Raw genomic sequence first — 23207 nt, 5'->3', positions numbered from 1 at the left:
AACATCCAGTTCTGTAGAACTCCTGTCCACATCGTTCTAACTCTTTAGTCAGGTAAACAAGCCATCCTGGTCGGGGATCTTTATTCGCTTTAAGGGAAATATGCTAACTCTTTATCTCATCGTGCAGGCTTTGCTTTCCCTGTACATGTCCCAGCAGAAGGCTGGGCTGGGGTCTGCTGAGCAATTGGTCGAGCTGCGGGAGGAGAATGCTTGGCTCGTGTAGGAGTTGAGGCCGCATGAGCTGACAGAGATTCGTCCATTGCTCAGGCAGACTAGTTCATGTTTGAAAGGGACGCTACTCACCGCATAGTGGACTTCCAGAAGACCAAACTGGACAAGCGTGGCGAGGAGGTGAAGGAGCTCCAGCGGACTGTGGCTAGGCTTTCTAGGGAGGCTGGAGAGAAGGATCAAGCGCTGAAGAATTCCTCTGAACGAGCCATGCGGGCCGAATAGGAAAGGGCCAACCTATGGAAGGCTACTGAAAGGCAGCAAACAGAGCTCAAGGCCGTGCTTCACTTCGCTTAGGGCCGCGTTGCCTCGCTAACCGTAGAGATGGAAAGGCAGGAGGCGGAAACAGAGAACAGGGCTGTGGACTGGATGATCAAGTCCATTTTTGCTCTTTAGGCAAATAACCCTAAGATGGATATGTTCGATCTTCCTGGAGAGTATCGGGACAAACTAGCTACTTTGGCCCAGGTTGAGGCTAAGGAGACGGCTCAGGGGCCTGATCCGGAAGATCATTCGAAATATGTCCCCGAGGTGGTTGTGCCCAAACAGGAGGAACAGGAAGTCGGCAACCAACCTAGGAACATAGAGGTCGCTCCTTCGGGGCCTAGAAACGAGGATCAGTGATTCGTCCTTGTAGCCCTTATCCTACTTTATGTACCTCCCCTTTTTTTTATGATGAATAAAAGTCGCTTTTAGTAATATTTCAGAGTACATAGAAATTTTTAGTACCCTCTATTACATATGAGATCGCATAGTAGCTGCTTATAATTACACAAATAAGTCTATGCGAACATAATTATACATTTTATGCGAACAGAATTGCATATGTAAAGTGAACTAAATTACATTCGTTACAAAAGCTTGTGAAAAATAAAAGTTTTACAAGGAAACTGAGTTCGAAATTACTGATAATAAGGTCGCAGATGCTCGACGTTCCAAGCTCGCGGTACTATAGAACCATTCAGCCTTTTGAGGTGGTAAGTCCCCGGTCTTATCACTTTGGAGATACGGTATGGGCCCTCCCAGTTTGGTCACAAAACTCCGGCACTTGGTTCTCTAGTACCGAGAAGAACTTCCTTCAATATAAGGTCACCGACCTGGAAGTCTCTTCGTCTGACCTTAGAATCGAAGAATCTTTTCGCGGTTTGCTGATAGGCTGCTATTCTTAGAGAAGCCTTGCTGCAACGTTCTTCAACAATGTCCAGACTTGCGCGCATAGGCGCTTCGTTGTCTGCTTCATTGTAAAGGTTCCTTCGAAATGAATCGGTTCCTACCTCCACAGGGATCATTACTTCGCAACCATATGCTAGCGAAAATGGAGTTTCTGAGGTAGAGGTTCTCGGAGTTGTTCTGTACGCCTATAAGACTTTGGGAAGGTCGTTGGCCCAGTTTCCCTTGGCTGCGCCAAGTTTAGCCTTCAGAGTGTGCTTGATGGTTTTGTTGACAACTTCAACTTGACCATTTGCTTGCGGTCTCGCGACAGAGGCAAATTTTTTATGGATACCCAACTCGTCACAAAACTGCTTGAACTCTTTGTTGTCAAACTGTTTACCATTATCTGAGATGAGGGTATGAGGAATCCCGTAGCGGTGATGCGTGTTTCTTACAACATGCAAAACTAGCAAGTGCACTAGTCGCTCAAGTAATAAAATGATGGGTAGGATATCGTTCCCTCGAGGATTGTTAGCAAAGCACTAAGTTTCCTAATGTTATCAATTTGAAGCAATCGAATTCTTTGGATTGGTGGGAGCAAATTTTAATTAAAAACAACAATGAAATTAAGCAAAGAATTAAAACTTAATTAAGAAAGCAAAATGAAACACGGAATATCAATTCAAGTAAAACGGGTAGGGTTTTGACTTTGTTTGGATTTTTATGGGTTAAACCTAAAAATTACACTATATTCCCATTCATGCGCAATGGTTGTAAATCGAATTCACTAAAATGTTAACATACCCTCTCGGGCTATGTTTTCCTATTCATCCTTATTAACATTCCGCACCCAACAAATTGAAGGTTAATAATTCTAAACTCATTAGCATAAGAACCTAAATTGATTTCACTAATTCTTGAATCTATCTCTAGCATCCAATACTATAATGGTGATTACCCAAAAGCCTAACATAATTATTTCTCAATCTCATCATTTTCATCACATACAGCATTCAAATTCAGAGTAACACACAACCAAAGCTTATTCATGTGGAAATAACACAATCAAACACTTAACCCATTTAAAATCCAAACTACAATCAAAACCCTAACCCAAAATAGGTTAGTTATACTAATTAATAACACAAAACGAAAAACGGAAATAACAAGTTCAACATAATGAAAATGAATGAAAGAAAAGAAATCTCCCCAAAAGATGAATCCTTCAGTCAAAATCCGAATCTTCTCCCTTTAACAACCAAAAGCTCAAAGTTTTCTCTCAATTATGTAAAAATAGCTAACCCTAAAAGATGAAGACCCCTAGGAAAAGGCTAAGTTTTTCTTTTATACTTAGTCCAAATACCCCAGCCAAAACACGCACAACACGAAACTGTGCGTTTAACAAAACTGAATAAAATGACTGTCGCCGCGGCGAAGAATGAAGAAATCCAATATCGCCCCTGGCTTACTTCGCCGCGGCGAAGAGAATTCCTTCGCCGAGGCGAAGCTCCTTGAAAAGTTCTGAAATTACAGAACTGCCACTCTGCTTGCTTCTTCGTTCGATTCTTCGATTCTCGGTGCTCTTCCTTGGGAACAAGCTTTATCGTGCTTTATCCTGCTCCGGAACTCTCCTATCTTCTGAGATCCGCTAATTTCTGATCAAAACTATCCAATTTTGTCTTTATTTGCTCAAAATGTCCATTTTAACCTGAAACACGAAAAGTAAGTTAAGCAACAATTCAGTCAAAATGCACTAGAAGTACCTGAATCCGACAAAAAGATCTAATAAAAACTGTACAATTTACGGATTATCAACTACCCCCAAACTAAGGATGCTCGTCCCCGAGCATACAGTACAAAACTAACGAAACAAAGACACACAAAACAAAAACAAACAAAACACACAACAAAACTGAAAAACAAACCAACAAAACTCAAATTCCTAGTGAATTGCCTAGAATTGCACATGTCTCAAATTGTTAAAAATTATATCAGGAAATGTTCGACACTCCAAGAAGTTATAAGCTACATCGACTGTCTTCCTCAATCGGTCCACCAATAGGTGATCCCCACTTCAATCCACATTCTAACTTCCCGATATTTTATGCAAAATTGTAAAGTTTATCAAATGTGGCAGACTCCATAAGCCTAAATATCGAACTACTCTCCACTAATGGGACAACAACAGATGAAAATCAAAAGGTCTTTAAAGCTTGTCCGTTAGGCTCAGGTCATGGGCTCCATAAAAGGATAGGAAACAAAGTAAGAGAACTCGGTTGTCCTAAAGCAAACTAAAATCACATCGAAACCCACACCTTCTCAACACCAATGGACATGTTCACTAATTCACGCCTTCAAACCGTATCTTTAAAACTTTTGGATACCATAAATGCAGGGGGACTCGTTTAAGGTGTATGTGGCTTTGTTAAACCCGAGGTCGCCAAATACTGCTAGACAGTTTTTAAGGCGGGTTCGGTTTCCAACCGTATACCCTTAAACTAGGCAGCATTGGTTATTTTATTTATTTATTATTATTTTTTTTAACAACATCAATTGAATTGAATTGAGGTGACTACCTCTTTTGTTTTTATTCTTTTCTCTCACCCCCACATCATTCTTTGGTCTCTTCTTCATTTTTCTTCTCTCAACCCCAACTATTCTTTTGCTCATTTGTACACTCGTCTCGTTCTTTGTTTTGCGCTAGGACGCATTCTTCTAGGGTATGATAAGTGTTTAGGGCAAAGGATTGACAATTTTTGTTGTTTTCCAAGAAAAATAAAACAATTCATACGGCTCAAATGGGTGACTAGGAAATTTTCATTCATGGGTCGGCTAGAAAGGCTCAAACATTCCGAAAAATGCCTAAATCACTCCTCAACCATTTCTAATCCTAGAATTTCGCCTCAAGCATTTCTCAACTAGGTTCTAAAGTCCACCAACATTATCAAGACTTTACCTAATCGCATAAAATAATCTAAGCATGCTGAAAAATGAAAATGGTGGTTGAACCACTCAACAAACCTCAATCAGAATCCAGTCAAATAACTAAACTTGAAGCAATGCTTAACATTTCTCAACAATAAAAATCAACAATCCTATTCTCATCATTGATTTATACAACTCATCATCGGCAAAAACGAAACAACCAACAGAACAAAAACAAAAATAATTTTTTTTTTTCACAGTTTAAGGTGTACGTGGCGTTGTTAAACCCGAAGTCGCCAAGTACTGCTAGGCAGTTTTTAAGACGGTTACTGGTTTCCAGCCATATACCCTTAATTTTTTTTTTTTTTTTTTTTTTTTTTTTTTTTTTTTTTGTAGTTTAAGGTGTACGTGGCGTTGTTAAAAGTTCTAATTCATTAACCCTAATAAAATTTCCAGTTTCGCCGTGGCGACGTTCTTCGTTTAAACCCTAAAAAATCATAATGAAATTAATAAATTAGAACGACCAAAATTAAAATCAAAAAGTTAAAAACACTTGGGTTGCCTCCCAAGAAGCGCTGTTTATATCGGAAGCTTGACTCTCTCCCATCATTTAGGTTGGGATGTCCAGCCGATTGGGATAACTTGCACTCATCACCACCCCTCAATGTATGGCTTCAACCTCTGTCCATTAACCGTGAAAGTGCCATTTTCCTCATGTGTGACTTCCACTACTCCGATGCTGGATATTCGTAATATAATGGTCCGGACCATCTAGACTTAAGTTTTCCGGGGAAAAGCCTAAGTCTAGAGTTGAACAACAATACCTTATCCAACTTCAAAAGCCTTGACCCGATGTGCTTGTCGTCCACCTTTTTGTCTTCTCTTTATAATTCCGGCATTTTCATATGCTTCGAGACGAAACTCATCAAGTTCGTTCAAAGTCAGCATTCTCTCCTCTCCCGGGCTTTCAAATCCTGTTCAACTGCTTGACGGCCCAGTATGCCTTATGTTCAAGTTCTATCGGCAAGTGGCACGCTTTCCATAAACCAATCTGAATGGAGACTCCCAATTGGGGTTTTGAAGGCATTGCGATAAGCCCATAAAGCATCGTCCACCTTCCGTACCATCCTTCCTCGAGGCATTATTTTTTTTCCAAAATCCCCTTTAGTTCCTATTCGACAGTTCCACTTGCCCGCTTGTTTATGGATGGTAGGTGTTGCAACTCTATGTGTCACTCCATACTTACTCAGCAGTGCATCCATTTGCCTATTGCAAAAATGCGATCCTCCATCACTATGATTGCTCATGGTACCCCAAACCTTGAGAAAATATTCTTCATCACAAAATTAATCACCACCTTAGCAGCATTAGTTGGCAGTGCAACTGCCTCAACCCATTTCGACACATAATCCACCTACCAAGATATACGTGTTCCCAAAAGAATTGGGAGGACCCATGAAATCAATCCCCTAAACGTCAAAAATTTCAACCACCAGGTTGTTCACGGCATGTCATCTCTTTTTGAAATACTTCCCATCCGTTGACATTGGTCACACTCTTGAATCATCCGGAAGGAATCCTTAAAGAGGTTGGCCAATAAAACCCAATTGTAGCACCTTCACTGCTGTTCTAGCTCCCCCAAAATGGCCACCTACTTCTTTCTCATGACAATGCCTTAAAATGCTCTCCATTTCTTCCTTCGGGACGCATCTCTGTTCATTTGTCAGTACATGTCTGTACAGGAAGGGCTCTTCCCAAAGTAGTACTAAATCTGAGAAAAATTTTCTCTTCTGTTGATATGTCATACCACTTGGAGCACCCTTGATGACAATAATTTGCAAAATCCGCATACCATGGTGCTTTCTTCCTCTCTATCAGCTTCTTATCCGGGAATGTTTCTCTAATTGGCATTTCCTCCTCATTTCCCTTGATTGTTCTCTCAATTCTCGACAAGTGATCAGCTACCACATTTTCCGACCCCTTCTTGTCTCAAATTTCCAACTCAAACTCTTGAAGTAGTAAAATCCATCTTTCAACCGAGGTTTTGCTTCTTGCTTCGCCAGTAGGGTCTGAGTGCTGATGGTCCGTGTAACGATCACCTTCGCACCTAATAGTAAGAACAAAACTTGTCAAAAGCAAAACCACAGCTAATAATTCTTTTTCAGTGGTGGTGTAATTCAGTTGTGCATCAACGAGTGTCTTGCTAGCATACTGAAATCATGCAACACTTTATTTTTTCTCTGTCCTAATACTACCCATAAAGCAAAGTCACTAACATCACACATTAATTCGAAGGGCAGTCCCCAATTGGGAACTGCAATAATAGGTGTATTACTAGTAATTTTTTTAGGTTAGGAAAGCATGCATGCAATCATCATTAAAAAAAAACAACATCTTTATTCAATTTGCAAAGGGTTTAGAAATCTTAGAAAAATCTTTGATGAAGGCTCTGTAAAACCCCCATGCCCCAGAAACTTCGGACTGCCTTGACATTTGATGGTGGTGGGGTTCTCCAATCACTTCTGTCTTTGCTTGATCAACTTCAATCCCATCCTTGGAAATCCTATGCCCGAGCACTATTCCCTCTTGGCCCATGAAGTGACATTTCTCCCAATTCAGCACCAATTTGTTCCTTACATCGTTGCAAAACAAGAAAATATTTTCAGACAGTTATCAAATGAGAGCCAAAACTGAGAAGTCATCCATGAAGACTTCTATAAACCGTTCCACCATATCTCCAAAAATCGACACCATGCATCTTTGAAATGTTGCTGGAGCATGGCATAACCCAAATGTCATCCGTCGTAAGCAAGTGTCGTAGGGACAAGTGAAGGTCGTTTTCTCTTGATCCTCAGGAGCGATGGCAATTTGGTTTATATCCTGAATACCCATCCAGAAAACAATAGTAGGCATGTCCTGCACACCTCTCCAATATCTGACCAATGAAGGGTAATGGAAAATGATCCTTCCTTGTCGCCTCATTTAGTTTACGGTAATCGATGCATACTCTCCAGCCCATCACCGTCCTTGTTGGAATCAACTCATTACTCTTTTCTTCACTACCGTGATCCCTCCTTTCTTCGGACCACTATACGGGGCTCACCCATGGACTATCGAAAATCGGATAAATAATCCCCGCATCTAAGAGTTTCACGACCTCCTTTCTCACCACCTCCTTCATTGAAGGATTCAATCTCCGTTGTGGTTGTACCCTAGGCTTAATGTCTCCTCCATGAGAATCTTATGCATGCAAAATGATGGTGAGATACCTCTAATGTCCGAAATGGTCCATCCAATTGCCAGTCTATGTTCCCTCAACACTCTAATCACCCTCTCTTCCTCTAATGCATTCAAATCAGAACTAATAATCACTGGAAAAGTTTCTGAGTCTCCAGATAGACATATTTGAGGTGAGGTGGTAAAGGTTTCAGTTCAAGCCTTGGAGCTTCTTTATTTTCTTCCTTTGCCTTCTCCTTGTCAAAATCAAAATCCTCAAATTCTATATCTTGACTATCCTTAATCGGTTGAAGTGTTTCCAACATTCTAGCACAATCATTCTTGCTGATTCTTGTACCTCTACTGTTTTCGATTTGGCTATACACGCTTCTAGAGGTAATTCTGGGATGTTTTTCTTCATGGATTCCACCACAAGTTTATCCACCACATCCACACTAAAGCATGAATCCGCTTCAGACGGAAACTTCATTGCATCAAACATTGAAAGTTACTATTCATCTTGAACCCTCAACAGTAACTTTCCTTCCTGCACATCAATCAGTGCTCTCCCCTGGCTAAAAATGGTCGACCCAAAATGGAGGAATTTCCTTATCCTCTTCCATGTCCCACACCACAAGTCCGCTGGAAAAATTATCTTCCCCACCTTCACTAATACATCTTCAACTATCCACCTCGGGTGCTTTATTGACCTATCCGCTAGTTGCAATGACATTGTCGTTGGCTTCACTTCACCAATTCTCATCTCCTAAAACAGAAAAGGGCATCAATTAATACTACTCCTAGATCACATAAAACACGATCAAAAGTAATATCCCCTAATCACACAGAATAGTAAAACTCCCTGGATCTTTGAGCTTTGGGGGTATTTTTCTGGAGAATGGTGCTGCACTCTTCCGAAGCATCACCGTTTCCTCATCTTCTAACTTCCTTTTGTTCGAAAGGATTTCCTTAGGAACTTCGCATAACTCGGCATTTGCTAATGCATCTGCAAAAGAATGTTAATATGCAATTTTTTAAAAATTTCAATAAACTTTGAAAATTGCTTATCCTGATTCTTCTTCTTTAATCTCTGAGGAAAAGGCACGGTGGGGTTGTGTGGCTAATTCTGGTGTATCTCGGGGAATGCAATTTCTCCTTCTTCTTTTGCCTTTCTTCCTCTTTCTTTTCTCTTCCCCCAAACACCTGGTTTCTCTTCACAAACGATCTCTTCATCGATTCTCTCTTCAGAATCTTCCCTTCCGGTTGCTCAACCTCTTTGGTAAGTTTGTTCTACTTCTCCCAAAGCTGTCCCACTTCTCAAAATTATGGCATTTGCTTGTTCACGTGGGTTATTCACTGTATGGCTTGGTAGAGAACCCTACGGTCTATCATTCAGCTTCTCCCAATTGGCCCATCTGTACCTCAAGATTCCGAATGGACGCCCCTTGTTTTCTAAAGTTTGTCCTCGTCTCATTCTGAACCCTGTGGTCTCTTGCATGAATTTACCAAACATATCCTCCAACTTTGTCACTCTTTGATCTCCCGGTTGATTGGTCACCCCTGGTGGTTATTTGGAACTGGCCTTTGTTTCCATTGGTTATTTTGTTGATTCTGATTCCCCAAGCCAGATTTGGATGATTTCTCCACCCTGGGTTGTATGTGTTGGAGAATGGGTTGTTCGTGTCTTTGATTTCCTGCCAGTAATTCATTTGCTCCGTTGATGAAGATGATGGAGCAAATGGTTTTTCCAACTTGACACTCGCTGCTCACATGGTTTCCTGACAAAAATCACATTTTAGTTGAGGTGCTTGTATAAGTTTACCTGCATAGTTCCCAACTATTTTTGAAGTCATTGAGTTGGCTGAATGGCTGTGAGAGGCATTAACTTCATGAAGACCCGAAGATTTCCTCGTTGTGACTCTCCTCATTCGGTCTTTGAATTGTTGCTTGCCAAAACCTCAAGCAACTCATACGCCTCCTCTGGTGTCTTATTCTGCAAGGCCCCTCCTGAAGCTGCATCCACCATGGTTTGCACATTACCCATCAAACCATTGTAAAATGTTTGGACTTGAAGCCAAACTGGCAGACCATGATGTGGACACTTTCTCATTAACTCCTTGTATCTCTCCCAAGCCTCGTACAACGACTCGGCATCATCTTGGAGAAATGATGTGATATCATTTCCAATTTCGCTGACTTAGCTGGAGGAAAGAACTTGGTCAGGAATTTTGTGCTAGATCATTCCACGTTGTTATCGTTCCCGGTGGTAATGCCATTAACCACACCTTTGCTTTATTTCCCAATGAGAATGGGAACAACCGCAGCCTAATAGCATCATCCGACACTCCATTTGACTTGAAGGTGTCCAAATTTCTAGGAAATTTGCAATGTGCTGATTCATATCTTCCTTCAAATCACCGTTGAATCTAATCGACTGTTGGATCATCTGGATGATTGCCGCTTGATCTCGAAGTTGTTTGCTTGTACTGTAGGTCTAGTAATCTTGACCCACTTCCGTTCACTGTGGGAATTGAAAATTCCCTCATGTCCTGTTTTCTTGTTCAGCCATTTCTACAACAACTTCTTCAGATTCGCAGTAAGATTTTCTCTTTCTCTTCTCTCTCTGTTACGTCTTCTCATGGTCCTCTCAACCTCAAGGTCAACAGGAACCACTGGTTGACGTCTTGCTCTTCGCATAAACTGAACGACAATTGAAAGAAAGTGATATCACAACTCTAATTTTATTAAAAACAAAAATTAAAACTTCAATCTAGCTAAACTTAAGGAAAAACTTAATGTTAACTTAAAACAATCCCCGGCAACGGCGCCAAAAACGTGATGCGTGTTTCTTACAACATGCAAAACTAGCAAGTGCACTAGTCGCCTCAGTAATAAATGATGGGTAGGATATCGTTCCCTCGAGGATTGTTAGCAAAGCACTAAGTTTCCTAATGTTATCAATTGAAGCAATCGAATTCTTTGGATTGGTGGGAGCAAATTTTAATTAAAACAACAATGAAATTAAGCAAAGAATTAAAACTTAATTAAGAAAGCAAATGAAACACGGAATATCAATTCAAGTAAAACGGTAGGGTTTTGACTTTGTTTGGATTTTTATGGGTTAAACCTAAAAATTACACTATATTCCCTTCATGCGCAAGGGTTGTAAATCGAATTCACTAAAATGTTAACATACCCTCTCGGGCTATGTTTTCCTATTCATCTTTAACATTCCGCACCCAACAAATTGAAGGTTAATAATTCTAAATTCATTAAGCACAAGAATCCTAAATTGATTTCATTAATTCTTGAATCTATCTCTAGCATCCAATACTATAATGGTGATTACCCAAGAAGCCTAACATGAATTATTTCTCAATCTCATCATGTTCATCACATACAGCATTCAAATTCAGAGTAACACACAACCAAAGCTTATTCATGTGGAAATAACACAATCAAACACTTAACCCATTTAAAATCCAAACTACAATCAAAACCCTAACCCAAAATAGGTTAGTTCATAGCTAAATTAATAACACAAAAACGAAAAACGGAAATAAACAAGTTCAACATAATGAAAATGAGATGAAAGATAAGAAATCTCCCCAAAAGATGAATCCTTCAGTCAAAATCCGAATCTTCTCCCTTTAACAACCAAAAAGCTCAAAGTTTTTCTCTCAATTATGTAAAAATAGCTAACCCTAAAAAGATGAAGACCCCTGGGAAAAAGGCTAAGTTTTTCTTTTATACTTAGTCCAAATAACCCAGCCAAAACACGCACAACACGAAACTGTGCGTTTAACAAAACTGAATAAAATGATTGTCGCCGCGGCGAAGAATGAAGAAATCCAATATCGCCCCTGGCTTACTTCGCCGCGGCGAAGAGAATTCCTTCGCCGAGGCGAAGCTCCTTGAAAAGTTCTGAAATTACAGAACTGCCACTCTGCTTGCTTCTTCGTTCGATTCTTCGATTCTCGGTGCTCTTCCTTGGGAACAAGCTTTATCGTGCTTTATCCTGCTCCGGAACTCTCCTATCTTCTTAGATCCGCTAATTTCTGAGTCAAAACTATCCAATTTTGTCTTTATTTGCTCAAAATGTCCATTTTAACCTGAAACACGAAAAGTAAAGAATTAAGCAACAATTCAGGTCAATATGCACTAGAAAGTACCTGAAATCCGACAAAAAGATCTAATAAAAACTATATAATTTACGGATTATCAAGCGGCACACAATGTTCTTGAAGACGAAGTCCTTGAGCTTTCTGGTCGTGATCGCGGCTAATGGCTGGGCTTCGACCCATTTGGTGAAGTAATCTACCGCAACCACGGCATATTTTACTCCCCTTTTACCAACCGGCATAGGGCCGATGAGATCGATCCCCCACATAGAGAACAGCCAGGGGCTGGTCATAGTTGTCAGTTGGTGAGAGGGAGTTTATGGTATGTTCGCGAACCGCTGGCACTTGTCACACCTTTTAACAAAGTTGTAGGTGTCTTCTTGGATCAGGGGCCAGTAGTACCCTTGGCGAACAACTTTGTTGGTAAGAGATCGTGCGGCGGTGTGATTACCGCAGATCCCTTCATGTATCTCCCTCATAATATAATCTGCCTCTTCGCCATTTACACATCGGAAGAGAGGGGCGCTGAACCCTCGCCTATACAGTTGGTCTCCGATGAGAGTAAAACAAGCAGATCTTGTTTGGATGGTTCTTGCCTCGACCTTGTCATCAGGCAATGTCCTATCTTTGAGATATTGAATAATGGGGGTCATCCAGGAATTTGATTCTGTTACATTCACGGCCTGTTCGATTGGACTGATACTGGGGATCTCGATGAACCAAATAGGAATGCTCTTCAGTGCATCCGAGTCCAATGATGAGGCTATTCTTGCCAAGGCATCCACCATAGAATTGCTATCTCTGGGAATTTGAGTGATCGTGAAGTGCTTGAACGGCTCGAGTGCGGCCTTAGCTTTCTTCATATAATTGATCATGTTATCTTCCTTGGCTTAGTACTCTCTCAAAATCTGGTTAACGACCAGCATGGAGTCACTGTGGACACTGATCGCGGGTGCGCCCATTTCTCTGGCCAACCTTAGTCCAGCGAGCAGTGCTTCATACTCGGCCTCATTGTTGGTTGCTTTGAAATCAAACCGGAGAATGCCATGAATGCGAGCCCCTTCGGGACTCAATAAGAGAAGACCTACCCCGGTCCTCTTTTTGTTCGATGATCCATCGACGTAGAGGGTCTAGGTCGAGAGATTTTGAATAGTATCCTGGATGACTTCGTTGGGATGTTCCAACTTGTTCGCTGGATGATGCGAGAACTCTGATATGAAGTCGGCAACAACCTGCCCTTTAATAGTTGCTCTTGGTTTGTAATAGAGATCGAACTGACTGAGTTCCATGGCTCATTTGAGCAATTTACCCGACGCCTCTGGTTTTTGGAGGACCTGCCTGAGCGGGTAATTAGTCAATACATGAACTGTATGGGCATGGAAGTAAGGTCACAACTTTCAGGAAACGATCAGCAGGGCATAGGCTAATCGCTCCATTTTTGGATACCGCATCTCGGCATCCAATAGACGCTTGCTCATGTAATATACTGGCCATTGCGTTCTGTTCTCTTCCCGAACTAAGGCTACACTAACCGTGAACTGTGAGACGAACAGGTACAAAAGGAAGATCTCTTGTGGGAGAGGTTTGGACAGACGTGGTGGCTTCCCAAGGTGTTCCTTTATTCTCTGGAATGCCTGTTCGCACTCGGGAGTCCATTCGAACTTCTTATTGGCCCTGAGTACATTGAAGAATGGCAAACAGCGATCTGTTAACCTCGATATGAAGTGACTTAGCGCCACTATATGCCCGTTCAGGCTCATGACCTGTTTTTTGTTGGTCGGGCTCTTCATATCGAGGAGAGCTTGGATTTTTTCGGGGTTGATCTCAATTCCCCGCTGGTTAACCATGTACCCTAGAAACTTTCCCGAGGATACTCCAAATGAACATTTGAGGGGGTTCAGCTTCATTTGGTACTGCGGGAGGATGTCAAACATCTCAGCGAGATGTGCTACGTGATCTGAAGCGACATGTGACTTAACCAGCATGTCGTCTACATAGACCTCCATCAATTTGCCTATCTGTTTGGAGAACATTCGATTAACCAGTAGCTGGTAAGTTGCACCAGCGTTCTTGAGGCCAAAGGGCATAACTCTATAGCAGTACAGTCCCCGATCTGTAACAAAAGATGTATGCTTTTCGTCTGGTACGTACATCGAAATTTGATTGTATCTCAAGTACGCATCCATAAAACTCAATAGCTCGTGCCCCGAGGTGGCATCCACGAGCTGGTCAATCCTTGGCAAGGGAAAGCTATCTTTCGAACATGCCTTGTTGAGGTCGGTGTAGTCAATGTAGGTCTGCCATTTACCGTTGGGCTTCTTTACTAGAACTGGGTTGGTAACCCAGGTCAGATAGAGTGCTTCTCGGATGGATCCATTTTGGAGGAGGTTATCCACCTCAAGCTTCAAGGCAGCATACCACTCCGGATCCATCGCTCTCCTTTTTTGGCGAACTGGCTTGGCTTCACTATCGATGTTTAATGCATGACAAATAACATTCGGGCTGATCCCAACCATATCTGTGTGCGACCATGTGAACACATCGATGCTTTCCCTAAGGAAGCTGGTCAGTTCGGTAGCGAGCTGGGAATTGAGATTTTTACCGATCCTTAACACCCTGTTTGGTTCATTCTGGTCGACTAGTACTTCAGTCAGGTCCTCAACTAGCCCACTGGAAGGGCAGTCTTGAATACGAGGATCTATATTATCCTCGGCTGGGCCAGGCTGTGGCTTGATCCGACTGATCGCCATTGTCTGTCTGTGATTGCCACGCGAGATGCCTTTGCCTTTGCACGCCATCTGCACTGCTTTCACATAGCAGTCGCGAGATACGCGCTGAGACCCGCTAACTTCCTTGATCCCCATCGGGTGGGGAACTTCATCTTCAGATGGTATATTGAAGTGACTACCTTGAAGTGTCTTAGCATAGGTCGCCCCAGGATTCTATTAAAGGCGGATGGGCAATCCACTACCAAGAACTCAATTACCTTAGTCACCTCGTCGAAGCCACCCAGCGTGACTGGGAGTGAGATTGTTCCCTTGGGGAGCAGGTGGTCCCCTGTAAAGCCATATAAAGGGAACGAGACAGGCTTCAGGTCGACCACATCCAAATTCATTTTTTTCGAAAGTTGAAGCGAATAGGATGTTCACAGCACTTCTATTATCCACTAACATTCTCTGGACATTATGGCGCCATATGAGGGGCGTGATCACAAAGGCATCATCATGAGGATGATGCAGCTGGGCCGCATCTTTTTCGGAGAAGGAAATTTCCTCCTCTCGGCGAACCTTTTGTGGTCGTTGTGCCACGCTCATCGTTTTGATGGGGTTGTGATGTGCCTCGTGAGCATACCTTTCTTGGGCACCTCGCGAGTTCCTCGCAAAGTACGGTCCCTCGAAGATTAAATTGAGGGTGCACACTCCTTTCTGATCACGGCGTTTCTTACTTGGCTCCCTCTGATTTTTCTCATGTGAGGGAGCAGAGTCATCAATATACTCCTTGAAATGTCCCTGCTTGATGAGGCTTTCGATCGCCTGCTTGAGAGATCGGCATTCATCGGTATGGTGCCCATTGTCTCGATGATAGCGACAATATTTTTTACTATTCCTGGCCGATAGGGGATTCTTCATGGGCTCAGGTTCTCCGAGCAGGCTGGCCTCTTTTGATTTGTCAAGAATAGCCGATACAGATGCATTCAAGGGAGTATATTGGTTCCTATCGCGATTGCGACGAGGAACTGGGGCATAAGACTTTTTGGGCTCATAGAGCGGCTTCTTCCCTTTTCGCTGATCGTCGGGAGCCCATTTGCGATCAACTCTCATTCTTTCTTCCCGACCAGGCGCACTGCCTGGGGTACCGCGATCGCCGCGATCGCCGCGATGGAGTGCCGCTATAGAACTTTCAATACGGAGATACTTCTCCGCAAGATTGTAAAAACGGGTGAGGGAAACATCATCCTCAGCCTGTAGCTTTTTCCACAGGTCGGTCTGTGGATGAACTGCTGCAATGATGAGAGTCCGAATAGACTCCTCGGGAGTGTGAGCTATTTTGTTGAGTTCTCTGTGGAATCTGTCTATATATGATTGGAGGGATTCATCCCTCTCTTGCCTTATGTTGCTGAGGTAGCTCAAAGGCATTGAGAACTTTCTGTTCGCTTGGAAGTGTCTCAGGAACATCGTGCTCATCTGAGGCCACGAGCTGATCGATCCTGCTAGGAGCGACCTGAGCCACCTTTTGGCATGAGAGGTTAAGGTCAATGCCAAACATCGACATTTTGCCAAAAAAGGGAGACGCCGATACGACCTGCCCTTGCTCATTTTGCTAAGCTTTTAGTTGATCAAGAGCTCACTGCAGCTCTTCGATTTGAGGTAGTGGCGCTACCTGGGGATTACTTTCCGCAATGTGGGTGCGACCCTCACGATTACGGTTGAGGAATGACCATAGGTTGGATTCCCCCTTGCCTCTGCCGACAGTCCCGACCAATCTTAACACACGCTGGCTAGAGTCGTGTGATGGCGTTGCATTATTCGGGGAACTTTCGCGACCTCCGCGGTGGTGCAAACCGACCCGCGGAGTGTGGTAGCTTCCCTCACGATGATCAGGATCGATCTGGCGGTAATGAGAATTGCCCCGCCCAGCACTTTTGTAGGGGTTTTCACGTGACGTGGCGTGGGATGGCTCGGGTTGTACCCTTTCATCGAGTCTCAACGCCACAAGTATCTACTAGGGGTTTGGTAGGCATTCGCCGGGCCTTTTGAGCTTTTAGGCCCATTCGCCACTTGCTTACCCTTTCTTCAACGCGCTGCAATGCTCGCAGCACGGGCTATCGCCCTTTGCCGCGCTTTTGCATGACCTGCAGGTGTTTTTGGCGGTTACACAGCCTCATTCGACTTGGGCGGTACATCCTGGTCCAAACGGTCCAATCTCCGCGTAACCATTTGGAGAGTATTATTGAACCTCTCCAGGTAGCTTAGAACGGCAGGGTCAAGTTGTGAACTTGACAGGATGTTCCCCGCGGTAGTCTGCGGGGCTGAGGGTACCCTGGGGGAGGTATCCTCCTGCATTTGAGGGATCCCCTCAGTATTCTGGTTGGTTTTCTCAGGTTTAAATCGGTGAGCCATTTGTTGTTGTAGGGCCGATAGGTTAGAGATTCTCCCGATGAAGGACGAATGCTAAATCAAGCCCTCATTCTAGCGTCAAACTGTTGATGCGTGATTTTGACACCAGCGAAACGCACGTGTGAAATGCTGAATTGGCCCAGAAGACACATGTGAATGTATGAAATAATGAGAGTAAATGTAGTGAGAAAGGAGTTTTAAAGTGGTTCAGATGCTAAAGAAGCAAGTCTTACGTCCACTGATGTTTGTATTAATGATAAGGGTCAGGTCGCGTTGGTTGACTGACTTAACAATGATAATACAAGGTATCAAATGCTGTATATTCTAGAGAGAGAGTAGCTAATCCCTCAAATGAGAGGACAGCTCCCAATTTATAATGGGATGGATTAAGGTTATCATTACTGAGTCTGTGAGTTGGTGGGATTATCCGTGCAAATCCTTTTTTATGTCACATTGCCCACCTTCTAGAGTGATTCACGCGATTTGCTACAGGGATTGGACACGTGGACATCTCCCAACCTTCCTTCAGTCTGGCGCGCACCCACTATACTGATAGAAGTGTGCTGCTTACATCATCACGCGATGTGGCTGCGCCAAGATGTCAGCGGACTCTTCCCGAGGTCTGACCATTCGCACTTAACTGGGCGCCACGTCAGCCCTATTTTCCCAAGCATAACACAATTGAAACGGAAAACATTTAGAGAAGATTCTCTGGAAAAACTCGTCTCTGAGAATATCCTTGTATTCTTTCCTTTGAATTCTCCAGCTTGTAAACCAACAATACCGTATATCAAGTATATTTAATTGACATACTGCACATCATTGAGTCCACTTACGCTATTATCAAACCTGAGGGAAAATGTGTTCATCCCATCGACTAATTTTCCTTCATGTGCTTCCCTCATTTCCACAATTTTGTCCTCCTCTTTGTGGTTTTGTTTCCTTCAGTTTTTTCCTTCCGAATGGATCTCCAGAACTTCTTCCCATCTAAAACATTTCTTCGCAAATGTATTATTATAATGATCTTCACCACCTTAGCCCACCAGACAGTCTCTGATTACTCAAAACTTTAGGCCTGTGAACAGAAAACTTGTGGCAGTAACCTCAGAATAAGGGCTACTCTTGATGTAGTCTAAAGTTTTGAACTTAAATTTGTGAGATTTGTATGTATAGTCGACCCAGGGAAAACCAGGAACCTAGTAGCCCAAACATAAACTGTTCTTTCTCGATTCTTGGTGATGTGCAATAATTATAGTGTTCTAGCCTGATGTTTGTTACTTTTTCCTATAATAGAGAAACCATCTTCACTTATAGGATCATTGACAGATTGATTAAATAGTCTCCTAGAAACTAGTTTTAATTACAATTTTGCACAGAGTTTGTTATGTTCTAACTCTAAAGTCTAAACTACCCTGAATGCTTTTTGTTACAGGCAATGATTCGAACTTGTGACTAAAGTTCGCTATAGGTAATATATCTCTCCGAATTCTGATAATATTTTCATTTGGACCGATAGAGCTGGTGCATGGTATTAGTTGCTTAGATTTTCTAGCGATTGGTTACATAGTATTTCATAAAGGTGTAAATATTTTCCTTGCCACGTTGATTCATTGCTTATTTCTTCTTGCAGATGCTGTTATGTCAGCAAGTGGGATAACAGTCATATGTCTCATTATGTGCCATGCGATATCATCAATAATATCAACAACATTTTTCAGGAAGATGACGAAGAACGTTCAAGACATTGAAGACTTCATTAGAGATTATAGACCTGATTTGGCTCCCAAAAGTACAACTTTTCAGGTGTTAAGAAGATGACCAACTCAGTCAAAGAAAAACTAGGCCAAGGAGGTTAGGCTGGTGTCTACAAAGGCAAGTTATTGGATGATCCTCTTGTAGCAGTAAAACTCCTAAGTACATCCAAAGGTAATGGCCAAGAATTCATTAATGAAGTTGCAAGCATTAGTAGAACATCTCATATTAATATCGTCACACTATTGGGTTTTTGTTTAGAGGGTGACATTAGAGCTCTTATCTATGAGTTCATGCCCAATGGGTCACTTGAGAAATTCATATACAATAAGCATAATCTTAAGGCTGGTCAATGTTTAGAATGGGAAAAAAATGTACAAAATTACAATAGGAATAGCAATAGGATTAGAGTACTTGCATCGTGATTACAATACAAGGATTTTGCGTTTTGACATAAAACCTCATAACATTCTTCTTGACAAAGAATTTTGTCCCAAGATATTTGATTTCGGGCTTGCGAAACTATATCTTGAAAAGAAGAGTATCATATCAATATTGGAGGCCAAAGAGACAATTTGGTATTATCACTCTAGAAGTATTTAGTAGAGAGTTTAAAGAAGTTTTATATAAATATGATGTTTACAGTTATGAAATGATGATTCTAGAAATGGTTGGGGGAAGAAAAAAACCTTTGGTGCTGGAGTGGTTCATACTAGTGAAACATATTTTCCTCATTGGATTTACAAGCAAGTTGAGCAGGACAAAGAATTAAAACGGCATGGTCTTAATAGTAGCGTGGAAAATGACATAACAAAGAAGATGATTATTGTGGGTTTGTGGTGCATACAGAGTACAGACTGGCCCATCGGATAGGCCATCCATGAATAAGCTGCTAAACATGCTGCAAGAAAGCATTTGATGCATTACAAATTTTAACAGAGCCTTTCCTATCTTCTCCGCCAAGGCTACCGATATATTCTTCAACCACACCCATCTCGTGGCATAATCCCTACAAAATAATATGCAAAAATTAGTTTCCTTGAGAATAAAGTGACATTTGACAGAATTCTGTTGGCAGACATTTGAAAGAGAGATAGATAAACTAATGTATCTTTCACTGGTAGTGCAAGTAATTTTGTTAAACAATGAAGTTGCCTTCAAATTTCTTTGGTTGTTGGCCAAACATTGTTTCAACTAAATACTAGAAAAAGTTCTTCTACACTTTCACAATGATAAATGATCCTTTTAAAATTATTTTGTTCAATTTCTATGGGATATACTAAGAAAAAGAGGAATGAATAGTTTGATAAAATGTCAGTCAATTACTATGTTAAGTATGAGGAACAGAGTACATGAACAAAAACATGATCCATTGAAGTAAAAAAAAAAAAAAAACCTGCTTTCAAACACTTATTACTGTAGCTTTTGTCATCTCTACTGCAAAGGAAGGAAATGCAGAAACAAGAAAAGTTATGGCACAAGATTAGTTATAATTCTGATAATTATATAATATTAAAGTAAAAACTTATATATTATTACATAATACTAAAAACTTATGGCATATATTATTACATAATACTCAACTTTGATTACAAAGAATAAACATTATACTTACCCAAACACAGAGGTACAATCAAGAAGAGAAAAATGAATCAAAACAATCTGTTAATCAGGCCGTTGGTTAATAGAAAGGGAAAAAATACCCATTGACCCAGTAGTGATTACGTCAATTTATGCATTACAAATCCTACATATTTACATACATCCCATTCAAGAAACCAGCCAAAATGTAGTGAAATGGGAAGAATAAAGAAACTTATATTAAGTACTGGTATTAGGTGTTGTTTTTGAGCTGGTCCATTTGATTGTCACAGAATCTGGGGAAACTAATAATGAACCACTCTGCAACAATCCAATATCATCTGATGGAATGTCCATCTCCTCTGCTTTTTCTTTATAGTATCCATCACTCTTTATACCCTTTAGAGTCTCCAAGACATCGGCCATAGATGGTCTCATCTCCTTCTCACCTTGCAGGCACTGAAATGCTAACTCTGCTACTGCATTTATCATTTTTCTCACTTTGTAGTCTGAATCAAACCCGAGAGTTGGGTCGACAAGCTCGTGCAATGCCTTGTTTTGGATCTTGTTGATTGCCATATTCGATAAGTTAATCTCATGTCGATGTCTAGTGATGTCAACTGCTGGTTTGGATGAAATCAGCTCAACCAAGACTACTCCAAAGCTGAACACGTCACTCTTGTCCGTAAGCTGGTAGCATTGGTGATATTCTGGATCAACATAACCAGGAGTGCCTTGTGGAGCAGTCGAAACGTGGGTGACATTGGTTGGGAAGAGACGCGAAAGGCCAAAATCTGCAACCTTGACACAGAAATTGTTGTCAAGAAGAATGTTGTTGGTTTTCACATCACGGTGGATGATATCAGAAGCATGGAGATATGTCAATGCACTTGCAGTCTCTATGGCAATTTTCAGTCTAGTAGGCCAAGGGAGTGCACCCGGTTTGGCACGGGGACCATGTACATGATCAGCAACGGTGCCATTGGGGATGTAATCATATACAAGCAATAATTCACGGCTGTGGCGAGAGGTACACCCGTAGAGAGAGACAAGATTTTGGTGGCGCAACCGGGCTAGGATCTCAACTTCATTCATGAATTGTTCAACTCTCTTGTAATTGCTTTCATACAAACGCTTGACTGCTACAGAACGCCCATCTTGGAGTTTGCCTAGTAATGAGCATAAAAAAAGTTAATTTTCCATGAAATAATCCATTAATTGTCAATCAAAAAACAAAGGATATGTAGTTCTTACCATAATATACAGTGCCAAAGCCTCCATCACCAAGCTCTTTAGTAGAATCAAAATTATTAGTGGCCTCTTCAAGTTCATTATAGGTGAAGAGCTGAACTCCAGGGAAGTCATCTCCCTTCTCAAGATCTGCTACAGAAGAGGAATTAGAATAAACGCTGCGGGACACATAGGATGAGGGAGCTTGTTTCTTTTTATTGCGACGAACATAGAAAAGGCAAGCAACAGCCATTAAACCCATGCCTACGAAAGCTGCGCCGAAACCTGTTCAGGGAAGTAAGAAAAATAAGAAACTTCTGAATTGTAAATCTGATGAAATTTTGATATTTTGAACAGTAAAAACAGTATATAAATCTGTATTACCTATACCAAGCTTCCCTTTCCAATTAACAGGATTGCCTGAATCATTCACATTAAAGAAAAAGTTAGAAAAGAACAGCTATCATTTGAATAAAAACTAAATAAGAATTTTTATGAAAGCGCGTTTGGCATTTGGGCCACTCCAGAAGTCAATACTGTTATGTATAAAGTTCAGACAAAAATAGAATTCAGAACAGAGGAAACAGAGTAAGAACACTGAAGGAAAATAATCAGTTAATCTGGGTCTGGTTCGGTGAATAATCAAGAACATTAATAGAGGAAACAAGAGAAATGGATAAACTTCCTATAGAATTACCGTCATCGCATGTTTTATGATGAGTTTTATCTTTGCAAAAACAAACGAATTCAGAATTATCGAATCCACACCGCCCACCACTTGCCTCACAATTGCTGCAACTAAGTGCAGTCCAATTCAAGACGAACCCGATCTTCAAAATTTCAGTATAATTCATCTGCCACAAATTGGCGCCGGTTTCTACATTCAGAGGTGCGTAAACAGAAGACTGGCACGACTCAAGAGAATAATTCACAAGCATTTCCTTGTGAAAAGCAGCAAAAGAATAGTAGTGTGAATACTTCTTACCACAACTTATAGAATATGTACCATCCTCAGGAGGCTTATCGGAGCAATTGTACCAGAAGAAAAGATCTGTATCACTAGGAACAAAATTGAATGGAGTACGAGTAAGAGTAAGATTGTAAAAAGGAGTTGGACATGAGTTCTCATAGGCTGCAGAGTTTGCCAGACGAAGAGAACTGTTTTCATAGAAGATATCTTTGATGATATAATCTCCATATGAAATGTTGAGTACAGGTTTCTGGTCATTGCAGGTGATCTCAAAATTAGGGGAGCCACAGTAAGATTCTTGTTCTCCAGAAATCCAAAAAGGGTACCGTATTGTAAGGTTACTGCCACAAGTTTTCGGTTCACACGCCTCAAATTTTGATTTATCAGAGACTGTCTGGTGGGCTAAGGTGAAGAAGATGATGATAAAGACAAAAACACATTGATGAAGAAATGGTTTGAAGGTGAAGAAACAGGGAGGATCCATTTGGGATGGAAGATTGAAGCAAATAAAATTGAGAAATGGGTAAAGAGGAGAAGAGATAAAGGTGCCGAAATAGAGGGAAGCATGAAGGAAAATAGTGTGTAGTTGGTGTGGCTAGGTTGGAAACTTTGAGTTTATTAGTTGTTGAGCATTGCTTTTCTTGTTGTTGAATGTGACTTGAGTTTAAAAAACTATTTTCAGACACAAAGTGACAAACAAAGCAGATTGAAGAGAAAACAAAGTTTTTTGCAACTTCAATTAACAATTACGAAGGTGGGACAGAGTCAAAATTACTATAATATTGTTTTAAATGTTAACTGGATCAGAATTTAACTGAAGAAGAAGACAACATTACTCTGAATTCTGATACTGATTGCAACAATTATAATAAAGTTGAAATAGCCTTGCCCATGTTGAAATAATGATCTTTTGCG

General features: G+C 41.3%; 1 protein-coding gene, 1 non-coding gene and 1 pseudogene across 2 annotated transcripts; 2 read left to right on the top strand and 1 right to left on the bottom strand.

Annotated features, from left to right (window-relative positions):
- The first annotated feature begins 639 nt into the window (after positions 1-639).
- LOC116135143 lies at positions 640-19560 on the top strand (annotated as a pseudogene).
- Positions 9606-9712, top strand: LOC116138263. The gene has a single exon (XR_004129275.1). It is a non-coding gene; the product is annotated as a small nucleolar RNA R71 (small nucleolar RNA).
- Positions 19561-20281: 721 nt separating the features above from the next.
- Positions 20282-23054, bottom strand: LOC116135061 (LEAF RUST 10 DISEASE-RESISTANCE LOCUS RECEPTOR-LIKE PROTEIN KINASE-like 1.2). The gene is given in 3 exon segments (XM_031420792.1): positions 20282-21261; positions 21347-21742; positions 22098-23054. Coding segments are annotated over 3 exon segments (2055 nt in total). The 5' UTR covers positions 22777-23054.
- Positions 23055-23207: the final 153 nt, after the last annotated feature.

This window comes from Pistacia vera, unplaced genomic scaffold (assembly GCF_008641045.1).
Source record: "Pistacia vera cultivar Batoury unplaced genomic scaffold, PisVer_v2 Contig1002, whole genome shotgun sequence".
Taxonomy (NCBI): domain Eukaryota; kingdom Viridiplantae; phylum Streptophyta; class Magnoliopsida; order Sapindales; family Anacardiaceae; genus Pistacia; species Pistacia vera.
This window is presented reverse-complemented; position numbering and strand designations above follow the sequence as displayed.